Source organism: Cyclopterus lumpus, chromosome 7 (genome assembly GCF_009769545.1).
Source record: "Cyclopterus lumpus isolate fCycLum1 chromosome 7, fCycLum1.pri, whole genome shotgun sequence".
Lineage (NCBI taxonomy): Eukaryota > Metazoa > Chordata > Actinopteri > Perciformes > Cyclopteridae > Cyclopterus > Cyclopterus lumpus.
In genome coordinates this window covers 16,248,461-16,266,476 of record NC_046972.1, presented here as the reverse complement: position 1 = coordinate 16,266,476, position 18,016 = coordinate 16,248,461, and the positions used below count along the sequence as shown (strand labels likewise).

Genomic DNA, 18,016 nt, shown 5'->3' with positions numbered 1-18,016 from the left:
CCTAATACAATACACATGTGACTGTGTTTTGTTTAAACTCTGCATCTCTCACTCTCTCTCTCTCTCTCTCTCTCTCTCTTATGTCCTGCTTAGAAAAGCTTCAGTAATATATTAAAATTGATAATTTTCAGGTTATTTGTCTTTAATTTGAGGGATTTGTGATATTTTCTCTCTGGATGGGAAGCGTGTAGGCTGCATATGGTGTACGATATAGGCCTCAGACTGGATGTTCAGTTATTAAACAGGTTTTTATGATTACAGCACAAAGTCAGATAAGGAACCACCTGCCAACGTTCAGTTGCTTCCACTCTGATCTACACACAAACACACAAACACACACACACACACACACGCACACACACACACATACACATTTATGCACACAAACAGAATACCACCTGTAGTTGAATCAATTGTTTCCGTTAATGCTAAATATATGCTATACTCTTATACACCTAAATCATAAGAATGTTGAATGTTATTCATAATTTTCAGTAAAAGGTCAAACGTAGCAATTAGGCCAAGTTACGCTACTTAGCTTACTAAACTATGTAGAATAAACTCTTTAAATCCCCTTCACCACTAAGAGGGCAGTTCCCTTTTAGTTATAACAGGACTTTTCCCAAATTATTTTACCCACTTCTTTTACTTGTATTTTCTTTTACTACTGTCGCTGAATTGCCACAGGAATGTCATCCATCCATCCATCTATCCATCCTAAAGGCCAATCAACCCTTAATCAAGATAAATTAAGCAAAATACAACATGAAGAAAAAGCTAATAAGCTAAACACTAGCAAACTATCGCTAATTAGCTTTATGTTAGTCAGCAGTTTATGCTAGCTAGCTAGGCTACTCAGTTAAGGTGTTAATGGCAGCAATGTTAGCTATGACCGATTCATAAATATTATTATTATTATTATTATTATTATTATTATTATTATATTTTTCACAAGCCAGATATCTTCCGGACATTAAGACAGTTAGGATGTATTCCAAAGTAAGTTCCTGTGACAGAAATATCATCCTATGAATTCTTGACTTGAAAGTTGGGTTAGTAATATCCTAGAAAAACTCTATTAAAAAAAATAATATGAATGGGGGAGATTAAAATAATAATAGCTGAAATATGAAATTCTACTAATGTGCAAAACTACTCTTACTATATTAGTCCCACGGATCAACCGGGTCGTTTCTGAACCACCAGAATGAAATTGCTGTTATAATAAAACCTCTTACAGCTGTGAGTTTAAGGCAAGACAGAGAAAGTCCTCAAATACAATGGCAGGAAGTGTCATGATGTGTTTATATCTTTAAACACAATGCGGCTTTAGTTTTCCCAGAAATTGAAACAGCTAAATATTTTAAAAAGACATCACCTTTTCTCACTAAAATAAAGTTCCAAAAATGATAGAACGTGCAGACCAGTAGACATCCATGCGTAGTTTTAAAGAAAGAGGAAGGCCAACAGTAACTTCTTCCTGTCTCCAAAGACAGGAAGTGGTGCGGATCACCCCTGTTCTGAACGTTTTCTTTTTTTTCATGGGATGCTGAGCAAAATACAACCACCACGTCCACACTGATATAACAGTACAGCCAACATGCGGGTACAGCATGTTGTCCTCATCTCCCACAATGTCACAGCAAATGAAACAGCATGCCCGCCTGAAACTCTCCGGCTGCAGAGCAGTGAGCGTCTGGGCTACAGGAATGCCGTACGCTGTGGTGTTTGTCCAAGAGGAGAGAGGATGTTGACTCACCGGGTTTTTTCGAGAGCAAGCTCCAGGAACACTGAGAGGATGGAGCCCAGAGATACTGTACCATGTTCCCAGAACAAATAATTATTACATTTAGCTGACATTCTCTGTTCTTAGGAAAATTACAGTAAGCTTTTTTTGATGATGAATCACAAAGCCGCCTCTTCCGTAATTAAAGCCATCTGAAAATGATATACGGTGGTGGTCTGAACTGACTCTGAGGATCTTATCCATGTATATTGAGTGGGCTCATGGCATACAGAGTTGCTTTTATCTGATGCAGTTAAACATATTCTTACTTGTTGCCACAATCACTCCACCTCAAAGGCCTTTCACTCTCAATCCAAGAAGGTAGAAGTGACTCATCAATGGTGATGATGAGCCACACACACACACTTCATATTGAAATAAAAGAAACGTTGCGGGGAATGGTGGACACGCGAATGACTATGCTATGAAAGCGTCCTGCAAGCGTCAGTCTAGCCAATGATAGGTTTGTCGGCTACTGTTTCTTCTTCCTTTTTCTCTATTTGGTTTTATATCACCTGATTAATAGAATATCTCACAGCATGTTACCGTACTTTGTTTTTCCAATCATTTTAGCGCTAAGGTTGTGTCAGTGTTTCATTTTCCTCACTCTTTTGCGGTCAATCCTTAACACCTAAAGACCTGTAATTTTCACATGACTCACTGTTTCATCATTGAGTCTCTTCACTTTAGTGTGAGAGCAGTTTGTGGGGCTAAATTCAGCACCACTGTGCATGCTGATGAGACCGGGGAATTCGCTGTGATTTGAAAAGAGACCAAACATAAGCACATTGGGGCAAAGCTATTATCCATTTACATCCGAATGGCAGCTGTGGCTGTAACAGCTGACATTTCTCTTCCACCCGCTACAACGTTTCTTCAATCCCCGTCTCATACTGACAAGCCAGGCATTGTATTGTTTGGGGATTTCACATCAGTGCAATCAACCCCTGTGCACGCACGCACGCACGCACATACGCACGCACACTTTATAAAGTCCCCTCGCTTACTTTTCAACAACTGGCTCCTGACCTTGAACAGGTCCAGGAAACTTTGAGACAATAACACAGCTATTTCATCCGTGGACTGTATCTGGAAAAACAAGAGGGAACTCATTGAAGATGAAAAAAAGGACCTCAGTCAGCCGAGAGCCAGCATGTGTGAGTCACTGATGGCTGCTGTCCCCAGGCGTAGAGAGGAATCAAAACAAGAGCACCAGCAGTCCGTGGCCGTGGCCGTGCAGGCCTGTGAAGAGATAGGGAGTTCCTGGAGGTGTTCTCACAGCGCTGCCCTACTGGCTTTCTGGCTTGACCAAGTGGTTTGGGGCCTCACGTAATGCTTCCTGAATGTTTCCTATAACCAAGGAAACACTCCAAATCCTTGTCCACACCTCAGAGACCGCAGTTATGACCACAACCATGTCCACCGGAAACCCAGATGACAGAGATCCGAGTGGAGTGTGAATTAAAGCAGAGGGGCTTCCTGTATACTTGTTGTTTTCCTAAAAGTGTATTTCTAAACATTGTATGACTATGGTTGACAGTAACTAACTACATTCATTCAAGTGTACTTAAGTACAATTTTGAGATATTTGCATTTTATATACATTTTTAGCTAAATATGTTGTACTTTTTATTTCACAGCAATAATACTTTCCAGATTTGACATGTAACTATTATTTATGCTATAGACTGTTTAAGAAAGTGATTCCCAACATGTTTTGAAGATCCTCAAGAGGTATAACTAGACAAATATTTCAGTAAAAAAGCAGATTTATCTGTGACCCTTTGGAAGGGGCCTGGCCTAAATTAAACTACCTAACTATGCAAAAAAATTATTACTCAATGGAGACAACACCAGCACCCTCAACCTCTTGACTCTGTGGGTTTTGCAAGCCTTTTCCTATAAGAAATAAACCCAATTTAGAATTGTGTCCAAATCTTTTTTTTTGCTGCTTCTCCTGCAAATGTTGAGCAATTGTCACCAAGTTTGGTACAGAATGTCGGAAAATGTAACTATTTCAGATGTTTGATGTTTCATAGCTGGCCCTTAGTTAAAACCTAGTTATAATGCCTTGACTTCAGTATATATTGTTTTGAAATACATTTGATAAATCTAGAAACAATCGGACTGTCACCTTTTATTTGAAATTTCATCATTTTATATGAGAGAAAATGTGAAATTGGAACTATGACAACCTGTACAAATTCAAATTGTGCAGTATAAGCGTAACTCTATGCAACAGACGATTTGAAGTAGTCTGCCCTCAAAAGGGGCCAAGAGCTCAGTTCAGAAGGAATCTGTAACACTTTACTTTAAGTGTGGTAAATATATATAAATATACTACACTGAATATACTTAAAGTATAGTCTTACAGATTCCTACTACTCCAATAAAGGAACGGTGTCTAACATTTAGGGGGACCCATTGTCAGGAGTGGAATATAATATTCATACACATATTATTTTCATTAGTGTATAATGTACTGGAACTAAGAATTGCTATGCATTTATTTTTCCTGTGTTGCAATGGTGCAAATATTCTTAAAACAGGTCTAATATCTGAGAAGGAACCCAGTGGAACCCAGTGCCGTGTTTGTTTGTGTGCGTGTGTGTGTGTGTGTGTGTGTGTGTGTGTGTGTGTGTGTGTGTGTGTGTGTGTGTGTGAGTAGGCGATGAGAGAGGAATGTGAGAGTGGGAAGGCTCAAAGGGGGACATTCTTGTGACCTGCAAACGGATGACAGAAAAGATTTTGTTCACCCGGGTGACATCGACAAGCATGAAGACAAGGCTCATTATTCAAACTCCGCTGTGATTAAATGTCTATGATGACAGCACAGCCGAGCCTTGCGTCATTTTTGATTAATGTAATCTGGATGGTAAGTTATTGTTCAGCACTGACAGCTATCGTGGAGAGTTAATCATGAGTTTGGGGATTTAGTTCAGTAGAAGGTCCATTGGTTAGTGTGTCACGTTAGTATTTATATATATATATATATATATATATATATATATATATATATATATATATATATATATATATATATATATATATATATATATATATATATATATATATATATATATCCATCCATCCATCCATCCATCCATTTTCAATACCGCTTATCCTCATTAGGGTCGCGGGGGCGCTGGAGCCTATCATACACGCACACACACACACATTGGGTACCAAATAAATAAATATTATATATATATATATATATATATATATATATATATACACACACACACACACACACATTGGGTACCAAATAATAATAATATATATATATATATATAACATCAGATGTGTAAATCGTTTACATCTTCGATTCTTTCAAACAATTTTCTGTCAATTCTGTGGATCTCAACTGCGACTTATCAGCCATATTTTCAACATAATTATCCTCTCACTTAGAGATAAAGTTTTAGTTAAGTTAATTTTGTACATCGTAGTCATCCTCTCTCTTCCTACATTTTAAGTCAGCCGCTGACATACAGCATGTTTCCCATCTGTATTTTATTGTTTACATATATATATATATATATATATATATATATATATATATATATATATATATATATATTACACATACATATATATATTTCTTTTTTTATTGTTATGGTTATTTTATAGTTATTTCTTTCTTTTTTCTTTTAATTCCCTTTTAATTCCTAATTTTAGTCATTATTGTATCCTTCTTTTAATCATTAAATGTTATATTTATGTTTTAACCAACATAAACTAGTATTGCTTAATATTTTTGCTAAAACTGTTGATGTTTTACATCTGCTGATGTAAATCTAGCTTATTTGTCTGTCCAGTAAGTATGACATTTACTCTGATGAGACTATTCAGTCATGACAGGATGCTGCCCTCCAGTGGTAAATTGGTTCACAAACAGAGTTTTCTGTGGTCAGAATAAACATTGTGAAATAAATCATTTGTATTGGAATAGGAGTAATAGTACAGTCTCATTTCCAGATATTTCATATTTATTTTAATTTTACTGCATCAAAGATGATTCATATAAATTTTAAATTGTTCCCAATTTTTATCTTAGGAGGTAGGTTAGGTAATGTTTGTGTAATGTTGTGTTTTTTGGACGATCAACCATTAATGTCATTTTGTCATGCAAAATAAACAGTAAAATGCAAGATACATGCATCAGTATCAACAATATAATATGATATACAATAATATACAGAGACTGTAAATAGGGGGAGAAAGAGTGGTCCTTCCGCTACTTATTCCAAGTGGGATTTATTGCTGAATCAGCTCTATTTTTGCAACAAGTAATAATAATAATACATTTATTTATATAGCACCTTTAAAAACAGAGTTTACAAAGTGCTCTACATATAAGCAAGGTAAAAACAAAACATCAATACAAGTAAACATTTCAGAAAATACATGAGGCAATGAACACAATAGAGGAATAGAAAATTACAAATACAAAATAAAGCAGAACAGACAAACTAAAATAGGGGAAACAAGGGGAAACTGCATAAAAGGACGACATCACTTAAAAGCAGTTCTATAAAAATGGGTTTTAACAAGTGCAGTCAAGACCAAAACCTATATTAACCTGTAAAGCAGGGGTCAAGATAGTTTGGTTCTGGGAAAACCTTTTTTCCGAGCCAGTAGATGACAACATAATCAATGTCTAATTTAAGAAATTGATTTTTTTAAATGCAACCGGAAACTGAACAGTTCCAGAGTGTCTCATTGTACCTGCTCAATCAACTGCTCCCCCAGTGGTGGCATTGTGTAGGACACAGTCAGAAACAACAGTTGTGCTGCATTAAAGAATACCAGTAGTGACACAATCTCTTTGTCTCAGTTCTCAGTCCAAAAATCAGACACTTTATTTGAAAACCTTAACATAAGCTTGGAATGTAAAAACAAATCACATTTGGTACCTTGTGACTTTGGTCTACTTTTGAGCCACGTTGTATGTGTATTGGGTTAGGATCCCAGTTTAGGTCAAACTAAACATATGCCATTAATAAATCTATTTATTCATTCATTCTGCATATTTCACAAAAGATATTTTGACTGTTGATAATATCATCGGCTTCTTATGAAAAAGTCCTCGCGGGCCACATTTTATTGCAGCTTTAATGATCACTGCTTTAGAGTTATTTTTGAATGTCATGCCCCCGGGTTGCACCACCAGATGGAGCATGAGGAGTATGTGAAACTGCCCTCCCCCCCCCTTGGTGCAAACGTCAGCATAATTTGAGAACTCTAAAGTGACAACAGACAGTAGAGATAAGATGTCCTTTACTCCTGTGCCGAAGTAATAAATTGTCTCGCAGTACACGGTAATATAACGTATTACAGCTGATTTATACATAGTAATGAATATTATACATAACAATGAGTTAAACAAACCGTACATGCTTTGAAGAGGAAGACTAGTCCCTCATTTATGTGATATGTAGAATATCTTTAATATGTGATGACTGATGCTCTTTTCATTTGAGACTGGAAAGTGGAACCTGATAAGGACATGTGCCTCATGGTAGAATATAAGTGCGACAAAAATGCCTGGTATGTTTGGTTAAAAAAAAGAGGAAGAGTCTCAAGGAGGCCTAGTCATATCTTCGTCATTGGTAAAGCAGCTTCTTCAAATATGTGGATTTCATGGTCTGTAAATTCTAGTTTGCAACATATTCCATATTGTGATATAGAAGTAGAGTAGAGAAGAAAAGTGCACCCAGTAGAGTGCAGATCTTCGCCAGGTGTGTCTGCAACACCCACTGCTATAATCTGATACGCTCTCATTTGATTAAATGCAGCTGTCTGTGTCGGCTTCTTTATTGAGTTTACTTTGTTAATTTATCCTAATTTGTTTGAGGAAAACTAGATTTTAAAAAGTGGGAATCACAGCAACCATATGAGGTCCTTGGGGTGTGAGATTAGACCCATCTGGCAACCCAAGGGTGTGTAAAGTGAAGCCAATGCCGAAGTGCCTATAAACTTGCATTCTCTCTAATAGCCAGCAGGGGGCGACTCCTCTGGACGTAAAAAAAATGTCAGATTTCTCTGAGAAAATACCTACTTCACACATGATATATTACCACAGTAAACATTGTAAACATGAGTTTATGGTGCAAATCACTAGTTTCAAGTATCCTTGAAACTAGTTGCTACCACAGCGTTATCCGGTCTCTGTGTTTCCGTCTTAGAACTTGAACCCTTTTACAGCGTTTTTTCAGTTCATGGAAGTTAATTGTAACCGTTTTGAATGTCTAAAAAATTATTTTTCAGCATTTGGTTTTACTTTGCTCCACTTTCAAAAAGCAAAGATTGCAATGACCAAAACGTCGAACTCAAGGCTTTAAAATGGCAGTCCACAAACCAGTGGGTGACTTGACAGGGACTATGCCCACTTCTTCTATACAATCTATGAATTAGCCTGGGAGAGAGAGATGCACACACACACTTAGTCACACACGGACACAGTCACTCATGCACACACGACTGATCTCATTAGCTCCTGGCAGAGAACATTTAATGATCAGTGGAGAAATATAACGAATGCAGAAACTTTCACTAACACTACACATCATCATTACTTATGATTAGATTCCTTCAGAAATATTTTTTTGTTTTATCGTGTGACACTATTTTCAACTTTTAAATAAAATAAATGTAATCAGAAATTCATGATACATTGTCATGTTCCCGGTTATTCACTCAGTCCTGTTACCCTGACAGATTATCCCCCTTTAACAGGAAGTAGTATTAGTCTCCTGTGGTCCATGAGAAGAGTAAGTTTTCTCACTCTATTATCTTGTTGTTGTTTTTTTTATCATAGTGTAAGTATGACTGAGAATGTCAATTTCATTTTACAGTCCTGCAACCCAAATAATCCAAAGATGTTATTTTGTTGTTTTTTAAAGATCATTTTGGTTTACCATTTGAAGGTAGTGTTCAGCTTTGATGTTATTCTTTACTAGAAACTCCTGTTCCTTGTTATGGAAAAACAGTCCTTTAAATGCTACCGTTGTAAAGCTTGTCAGTTTTAGCTATTTTATGTGTTTATCTGTTCAACTTTATGGTAATTGTGGAGCCTGTAGTTTGTCATATTGCTGTTTCGTCTCAATCACATGCCAATGTCATGCCAATGTCATGCCAATGTCATGCCAATGTCATGTCAATGTAAATGACATTGGCAAAATATTAGAAATACCTCTCAATCTAATTATGTCTAATAAAACACCACCAAAAAAATACAGCTTCCAAATACACCGGTTTCACTAAAATCAAACTTTTTAAGCATTTAACAAGGCTTTTGCATGTCATTGCATCAGGCAGGTGTTTCTATATCAATGTATAAGAACAACTGATTATTAGATCAAGTGCACATGTAAATAAAACACACAGGGGAATATATACAGATTCACACACATACACAAACATGACTTCATATCATGTGGCAAGGCTACAAATAATCCCCACCCAGCACACCCAATAAAACATCTATATGTGACAGCTTAGCATGAAGAAACCAGTGTCTACAAAGGCATGTTTGAACCCGATCACCTTGTGCTGGAGTTTCCTATTCTACCCGCTGGAGAAGCTGATATTTTGGGTGCAGAATATGAGCTGAGTCAGACACCAACCTATATGTAAGTCCTGAAACAGACATAGATGGAGTAAAGGATCAGGTGTTGCATTCATACAGTGTGTTTCAAGTCGGTGAAAAGCTGATCGATTGCCTTACATCAGATATATCTGCATATCTAATAGCAAAATGATCAGTTTATGCCATGACACTCGGAATTATACAATAATGTATGAAAATAACGAAAGATGCCACTAAGAAACTAACCATAGTCTCTGTTAATTTACTAATCTTTGAATGAGGCTAAAATCAACAATTAATAACTGTGCACAAGCAGTGCAACGCATCACTAATAGCATCACCACATTTACATATGTATGCAAACCAGGAATCTAATAGACAAAATTACTTTAACAACTGTAACTATACTTTCTGGCCTTAACAGTTAGAGCGGCGGAGTCGGCCTATCTAAAATCCCTTTGATCCCCCTCACAGTTCTCCTGGTGGTTGCTTGCAGATTTAAAATGAGCTGGTGAAATATCATCAGAAACAAGCACAGACTTGTTTTCAGGGTTTGACAAGGTTGACCTGAAGAACTAGAGGATTTCTCCACAATGACAAACATCTTCTCAACTCAAAAATAGCACTCTGGAGGAGCAACAGGTGGTGGGTTGAGCTCTGGTTATGCTCATGTGATAATACATAACAAGTACAGTGTGTGTGCATGTGTGGGAGAACAGTGGCACATAAAGGCCACATTTCTTGCACATCACAGAACGTTGAAACTCTCACATCAGACTTTACTTAAACACAGACAGATACACAGTCAAATCTATATCATAACTGACCAACAATTAACCTTTACTATAGTGACAACTCTAACAAATAACTGCCCGAAACTGCAACCCAAAGTATGTTGCTGTCACAAAATGTGCCCTGTATCTGTTAACCCAGATCAGATAACCAGTGAAATCAGTTTGTGTACAGCAGGGAGGATCATCCAATGCTGGCATGACATTGCAGATGCCGAGTCATTCCAATGGTGATTAGTTTCCACTGCAGGGCTCACAAGCCAAAAATGTGTAGCCACATAACTCTTGATCTTCTTGTCACTACGACTGTGAACAGACATAAGAACGAGGATCACAATGTCCCTTTAATAAAATATTCTGAATTTCTTAGCAATTTCATTTGATGTGTGTGCGGCCTTCTTTCTCTGTTGCACAATGTTGCGAAAAGCTTTTCCACCCTCTACACAATTATGGGAATACCATAATTCATTCTTTAGAACATGGCTTTAGTACATAACTGGATAAAGTAATCTGTTCCTGCTCCTTTTAAACCCTTCCCACTTCCTGTGCAATGTGTACAGTTTTCCTATGCACAAATACTACCCGCTGTGTGATAATTTGATTAAACATGAATACATGTAGAAATATGCAAAACAGAAAACAACCAACTTTTGACAACTCTTCGAGAGAGGCCTTCACAGCAGGACCCACAGGATGTCAGAGGATATTGTGCTTTTTTGCATATTTCCAAATACATTTTCAATTAAATTAGCACATACCAGCTCACACATAGCAAACCTGGAGCCCCTTGCACCCTTTGGCCCTTTGACTTATTTTTCAACTGCTCTGTATAGTACATGTCGAGGAAAAGCTGACTTTGACTTTGACTATGCGTCTGATTCTGTGACTTCCTGTTCATAAATCAAAAAATCATGTTTCAGTTAATCAGCAAGAACTGTATTAAAGAGACACTGATGCAAACTGGCGGTTTGTCAAATTCCTCGTGCACCAAGTATGAAGTTATATTGAGTTTTATTGAGTTGTTTAACTGTGTGTCTTCCTCTGCGTGTGTGTATTTTAGGAGAACAGTGCTGCGGTTCTTCGGCACACGCGCGTCAACGGAATCCCGAAGTGCGTCATCCAGAGTCTATTCTCTCGAACGCGCGCTGTGATTGGACGGAGGCTGGAAATCTCCCCGCCCACCGCCCAGCCTTGTGTGGAAACCTCGCTAGCGTCATGGGTAGAATAGCGGATAGTATAAATGTGTTGCGGAGGGACTTGCTCGTCAGCTGGGAAACACTGAAGATGACTGACGGCTGTTTGTGGAGTACAGACAGTTCAAAACACTACTAGACGGTCCTAACAGGTAGGAAATGTGTTAATTTAAAAAAAAAATACATTATACATGAATGCGGAAACTCCTAATTTATTTTACATTTTACAAGTGACACATGGGCATTACAATTAGTATAAATCGAAGAGAAAGTAGCCGCCCCTTCTCCATGTTTTTCAGAAGAAAGCAAAGTGAAGTATTTACAGCTCACAGTGTTACACCCATTTGTCACAGTCCGCATCTACTTTGTACAAATATATTGGATTAACTTATGTCAATGTTTAGCACGCCCCTGCACAAAACCGTGCAGGTCTTTATTTCAAAACTTTTATTGTGCACATGTGTATAGTATGACATTGTACTGTGAATGTTATTTAAGTACTTTCTTTTTATTTTCTCACACTATTTTGTATTGCTATGGACACACCAAAACACCAAGGCAAATTCATGATATGTGAAAACTTCTTTGCAATAGACCAAGAAGTATCATATTCAAATTGGATCAACTTTATAGTCATTGCACACAGTACTGAGACAACTAAATGCAGTACGGCATCTAAACAGAAGTGGGAAAGCAGTAAAGTGCAGAGTGATATTTAGAATTAACAGTGAGGTATAGAATAACTACGGTATAAACAGTAAGAATAGAAATTAAAGAAATTAAAGTAAAGATATACAGTATGAACAGTGTAAAATCAATATGCAAATTCTAAGTTATACAAATTTGGAAACTAAACTGTTTTCCATGCATGTATCTAACAGTGAACCCCATTCTGAAAGTCAAACCCCCACTTTATGTATCTTGTAGTCATGTGCTGACTATATGATACAATGATTTACGACGGATGCTTTTTTAGACCAGAATACCCTCTTGGTTTTCTCTGCAACTCCACCAGGGTCCACACAAACCCAGGAGACCCCCACAGTCTCTGGTTGGAAATTGGATTATAGTAACCTAACTTAGCTTAAAGTAACATTTTAATAACATTTTTAAATTAAACTAAAATGGATAGAGCCTCTGTCTGTATGTATGCATGCATGTCTGTCCTTTGATTTTCTCGACAACTGTTCGTCCAATTGACTTCACTCTTTGTGGGTTTATTGCTCTGGACCCAAAGAGGGGCAGACTTGAGTGTGAGCTGTGACACATTTATTAGTAGTGGAAAATGAACACACTGTGTAGTGTATTGAGGGACCCCTATTAACTGTTACACACATACATAATGCACAAACTCTAGCATTGCTAGTGGTTTCCCAGTTAAAGATAAAGTTAAAAATCGGAAACAGTTTGTCTCTAACAGTTTTGATTACGTCTTTTTCAGTCATGCAACCATGACCTGCATACACCCCCAGCATGGATCTCAGCTTTATGAGAACAGCCTTGGCAGCTCGGAGCTTCAGAGCACAGACTTTATCTCCAGGCTGACTGTGAATATGAGCAGCCCACGAGACCGCCTCTCTGCTCCATCCCTGCCAAGCATCAGCTCCCTGGTGGACACTCAAAGGGGCGACTTTGATGCATATTCATGTCAGTTTACTGCAACCCCTGCCCATGTAACCCCATTGTCTGGCCAGGAGACCCCCTTGAAGCTGGATGACCTCCAGGTTTACGGTTGCTACCCTGGAGCGCTCACACTGAGTTACCAGGATGAAGCTGTGTCCCCTTGTGGGTCCGATTATTTTGGCAGCCCTACATCGACTTCGTCTCCTTCAACCCCCCGGTTCCAGAGTCAGCATGCGTCCAACTGGGATTCAGCCTTTGGGCCATACTCACCCAGTCCAGGATACTGGGTGGCAGGGAACACCTCAGTGCCACTAGAGTCCACTTTCTTCCCTTTTGGGTCTGAGGAGGACATGTCTCATTTGGGTCAACCACACTTACAAGAGCAGGATCCTTTCACTTTGACCCACCCTCAACCGTCAGCACTGAACTTCCCTGCCTTGGCGATGGAGCAAGCATGCATTCTCAATGGCACAGACCAGCTAAATGGGAGCTTATCACCCAAATTTCAAAATCCCAGTGGAAATGAGGGCTGCTGTGCTGTGTGTGGGGACAACGCCTCCTGTCAGCACTATGGGGTTCGCACCTGTGAGGGATGCAAAGGGTTTTTCAAGGTAATAAGATCGGACTTGTCAATGCATGCAGTCACCCTATTTCTATGGAAAGATGATTGCATGTATTGTGTCAGTCTCTGAGGTTAAGAGTATTTTTTCTTTTTATTTCACAGCGTACAGTACAAAAAAATTCCAAGTATGTTTGCCTCGCCAACAAAGACTGTCCCGTAGACAAGAGGAGGCGGAATCGATGTCAGTTCTGCCGTTTCCAAAAGTGTCTCGTTGTGGGCATGGTGAGGGAAGGTGAGTTCAGTAAAAACCCAGATGAATGGCCTAGAATTAGAATGGTGAAGATGAATGTTCTAACGTAATGTTGTTCGTTTGTTTACCATATTTCTATGTAAACTTTTATATTTTCTATTATTATTATTTTTAAATACGTCTCATATTATTACACTGTGTTTATTGTTAAGCACCATTCACCGAGCCACATTCCTTATATGTGTAACTTCTTACACTTGTATGTGTAACTACGATTCTGATTCTGAACTGAAAATAACAGTTGATGTCACCAATATTTGTAGTTGTGAGAACGGACAGCCTGAAAGGACGAAGAGGTCGCCTGCCTTCAAAGCCTAAAGTTGTCCAGGATGTGACAACCACTGTGTCTCCAGTGAGCATGATTGCTTCACTTGTGAGGGCCCACATCGACTCAAACCCTGGCATTGGGAAACTGGATTATTCCAAGGTAAAAAAATTAAAAAACAATAAACAATAAAAAACAAAATCCTTTTTTTATTATGCTTTGGAAATATTTATCACCCACTTAGGCATCGGTTTGAACTTCTCTGCTGTCTGCAATTTCAGTTTGGTGAGACCCAAATCAGTCTGGACCAGAAAGTTGACGTAAGTGACATCAAACAGTTTTACGACTTACTCACGTCCTCCATTGAGACCATAAGGAAGTGGGCGAAGAGCATCCCAGGGTTCTCTGAGTTCTGCTCAGAAGACCAGGAACTGCTGTTGGAATCTGCGTTTGTTGAACTCTTCATCTTGCGTCTTGCTTATCGGTGAGTGCAGCCCCCTATAAAAATGCCATCATGTTTATTATACAGCTTACGTGTAATTTATCTGATGCCTTGGATAAAAATCATGAAACTGTGTTGCTTTTTCTTTTTAAAGTTCCAATGCGGAAATGAACACGCTCATCTTCTGTAATGGGGCCGTGCTTCACAAAACGCAGTGCGTCCAAGGCTTTGGCGACTGGATTGACTCCATCTTGGAGTTTTCTCAAAGTCTCCATCGCATGAAGCTCGACATTTCCTCCTGCTCCTGTCTCACAGCCCTCGTCATTATTGCTGGTAAGAGCTTCAGTCATACTTTAACACAATTTTACACATCCACCGTTAGAAGTGTAGATTATCAGGCTTTTAACACACTCTTTTTTTCTCAGATTTATAGTTTCAGTTATTTGTATTCAACAAGAACAACAGTTTGCACAGGGTTTCATTGGTGGACAATACAAGGCTGTTGCACAACACAGGATTGGCACGACAGGTGTATATGACTGAATGTAACACAACATCATGTACTCTATAGTGCAGAGGATAAGTAATATATCAGAGCACACTAAACATAACCACAATGTAAGTTTACATGTAAAGCCAAGGGATTGTTTCACAGCAGCAGCATTAACACTTCTGACAACACCAGTGTGTGCCCGCTTTAGCAGTTAGTATTCCACTTATTAGTAGGTAATGTTTTATATAAAGATTTTCCAAAATCAGCCTGGGGTTGCAGTCTGATTCAAATCAAATGAGCAAAATGGAAAATGGAAAATATTAGATTAAAACCTGATAATAATTCTATTGATCAGATTTGTCACTTGTCTCTCAGACTCAAACCTGTGTCTTATTTTCTTCTGCAGACCGACATGGTCTCAAGGAGCCAAAACGTGTGGAGGACTTGCAGAACCAGCTCGTCACTTGCCTTAAAGATCACATCTCTGGAAGCGGCTCTGACTCGTTGCGGCCAAATTATTTGTCCAGAATTCTTGGGAAGCTGCCTGAGCTCAGGACTCTATGCACTCAAGGCTACCAGCGTATATTTTACCTTAAATTGGAAGATCTTGTTCCCCCGCCACAGATTGTGGAAAAAATCTTCATAGATACGCTTTCGTTTTGAGTGTGAGATGGGAGCTGTGATATAAATAATCTGGAGTTCATGTGAGAGCGAAAGAGAACAGACCGAGAATACGGAAGAAAAATAATCCTAAAGGATTATGCAGCTCTAGAGGAAAAGGCCTACATCTGAGTTATAAAGCGAATGAGTTGTAAAACTTGCAGAAGCAACATGTACGTGGAGCTATCACAAATTTCTCTTCTTAGTTTGTTTTTCCAGGAACTTGTCTACTCTGCAGACAGACCAGTTAATGGACCAAAATGTGACTGTTTACATATAAGAAGGTGCCCAAAAAAGCAGTTACAAACTGAATACAAACCATATATGCACCATCATTTCAAGGATAAAATCATCTTGCTTTTTTAATAAACATTTTTTGACTGTAAGTTGCACATAAAATATCGTGCAAAGCATTATTATATCTTCAGTTTACCGATTACGGTTATGATTAAATACTTCAGGTGCTCCAGGAAGTTTTCAATTTTTTTCACAGAACCACTCAAATACACTCAGCCTCCAAACTGATGTTTGGTAAGTCCACACATCAATATCGACAGCATGAGTCCCTGAGAGCTCCAGTTTGCTGTATATCTAATGCCACCATATGATTTGGTGATCGTACAGTAGGTTAAACCTACTGAATTATTTAGTGTTATAATTCATGTATCATGAATTGACATTGTGCAGCTAATAGACTGTCTATTGAACACTGGATATGTAGATTATTTTGAATCTGTTTTAAACCTGCTGGTGTTGTTGCCACATAAACTGTGGGTCAGTGGTTAACAGTGGTCCGTCTTTCAATCAGCGGATCAGCGGTTCGATCCCTGGCTCTGCTAGCCCTAGTCGATGTGTCCTTGAGCAAGACACTTAACCCTGAATTGCTCCCCGTAGCTGTGTCTCCGGTGTATGATTGTAAGTCGCTTTGGATAAAAGCGTCAGATAAATGCCATGTAATGCCATGTAATAAACTGTGTTCTGCAGTTTGGGGGGAATGTAATTTGTTTGGGGGTATTTTTACATACTTAGAAGTTATATTTTACTGCAAATAAACATGAAATAAAATTTAAGTTTGCATATTCCAACTGCTTTTGTCATCTTTAGTATCTGTCCCTATTTGCAAACAATATTTCTTACTTAATATTAAATAAGTTAGTCTCTTGTTTATTCTTCCATTGTGTGTATCAATTGTAAGTTGCTGTGCCAGCAGCTTGTAAGCCTGACTCAAGTATAAATGATTTAGTTGGCAACAGACCAGTTGCTGAACAAATTTACCCCCAGTCACCTCCCTCCTAGTTATGTGCTGGTCTCGATTTAGAATCTGGTTGAATTCCCAGTCCGGTCTCAAGTGACTCAGACTACTTCATCATTGTATAGTGTGTGTGTATGTGTGTGTATGTGTGTGTGTGTGTGTGTGTGTGTGTGTCATGAATGTGCATATTTTCTGCTCAATGTTGATACTAGATTATTTCATCACTAAAGTGCACCTGTTAATAACATGTACGATAATGGTCAAAAACAGGCAAACTTCCAACACCTGCCTTGAGTTCCTCACCCAGTGTCCGTTAGCTTTTAGTGCCTTGCCATTTTGCTACGACGTGAGGCTAAAATAGCTTACATTGTGAATCTGTTGGACTGAGATGCACCACCATAAATGTGAGGGAACACATTAACAGAGTGATTAATAAAGCCTAAAAAGGTTGCACTTATGACACCTGCTTTAACCTGTAAATATTGTACCTTTTACTTTTCAGATTAAGAATTTTCCTACAATAAAAATCAGCTGATAAAGTATAATTTGTTACTTTTTAAACAAACCGAACAATAACACAAAGCAGTAAACAATGTGCTTTCCATGTACAATCCAGTAATGTAATAATATAAAACTGACAGTTGTTGTGGTTGTTTATCATCTTCGATTTCATTGCCTTCCGTTAAAACCTTATTTTTGCATTGCCTTGTGGTTCTTTAATATGTTTTGAAGACCTTCTGTTGTAAATCCGAAAAGCATCTTCCACAATAGATTCTCAAGAGGAAATATCAGTGATAAACACCCACTGCCTTTAGAAATCGAAGAACATCTGAAGAGGTACAGTATGTATATAGCTGGCTTTTAGAAACACTTGTTACAGCTCTAATCACATTTATGTAATTTAAAATCAGTTCCTTCTCGCAGGTATGGCACATAGTTAGGTTTGGGTTCTCCAAAACACCAATTAACATTACTGATGTTTGTTCAGTGGGGAATACATGACAGAGTTCATAACTAAGACAAGCGTCCACATGTCTCAGACAGG

At 38.3% G+C, this 18,016-nt stretch overlaps 1 protein-coding gene across 1 annotated transcript; it reads left to right on the top strand.

Moving 5' to 3' along the window:
* Positions 1-11,406: 11,406 nt before the first annotated feature.
* On the top strand, positions 11,407-16,505 carry nr4a1 (nuclear receptor subfamily 4, group A, member 1). Its single transcript, XM_034537445.1, has 7 exons — positions 11,407-11,516; positions 12,806-13,598; positions 13,712-13,841; positions 14,123-14,286; positions 14,406-14,608; positions 14,721-14,899; positions 15,466-16,505. The coding sequence occupies exons 2-7, from the start codon at positions 12,816-12,818 to the stop codon at positions 15,720-15,722; spliced, it is 1,716 nt and encodes a 571-aa protein (XP_034393336.1). The 5' UTR covers positions 11,407-11,516; positions 12,806-12,815; the 3' UTR covers positions 15,723-16,505.
* The last annotated feature ends 1,511 nt before the right edge of the window (positions 16,506-18,016 follow it).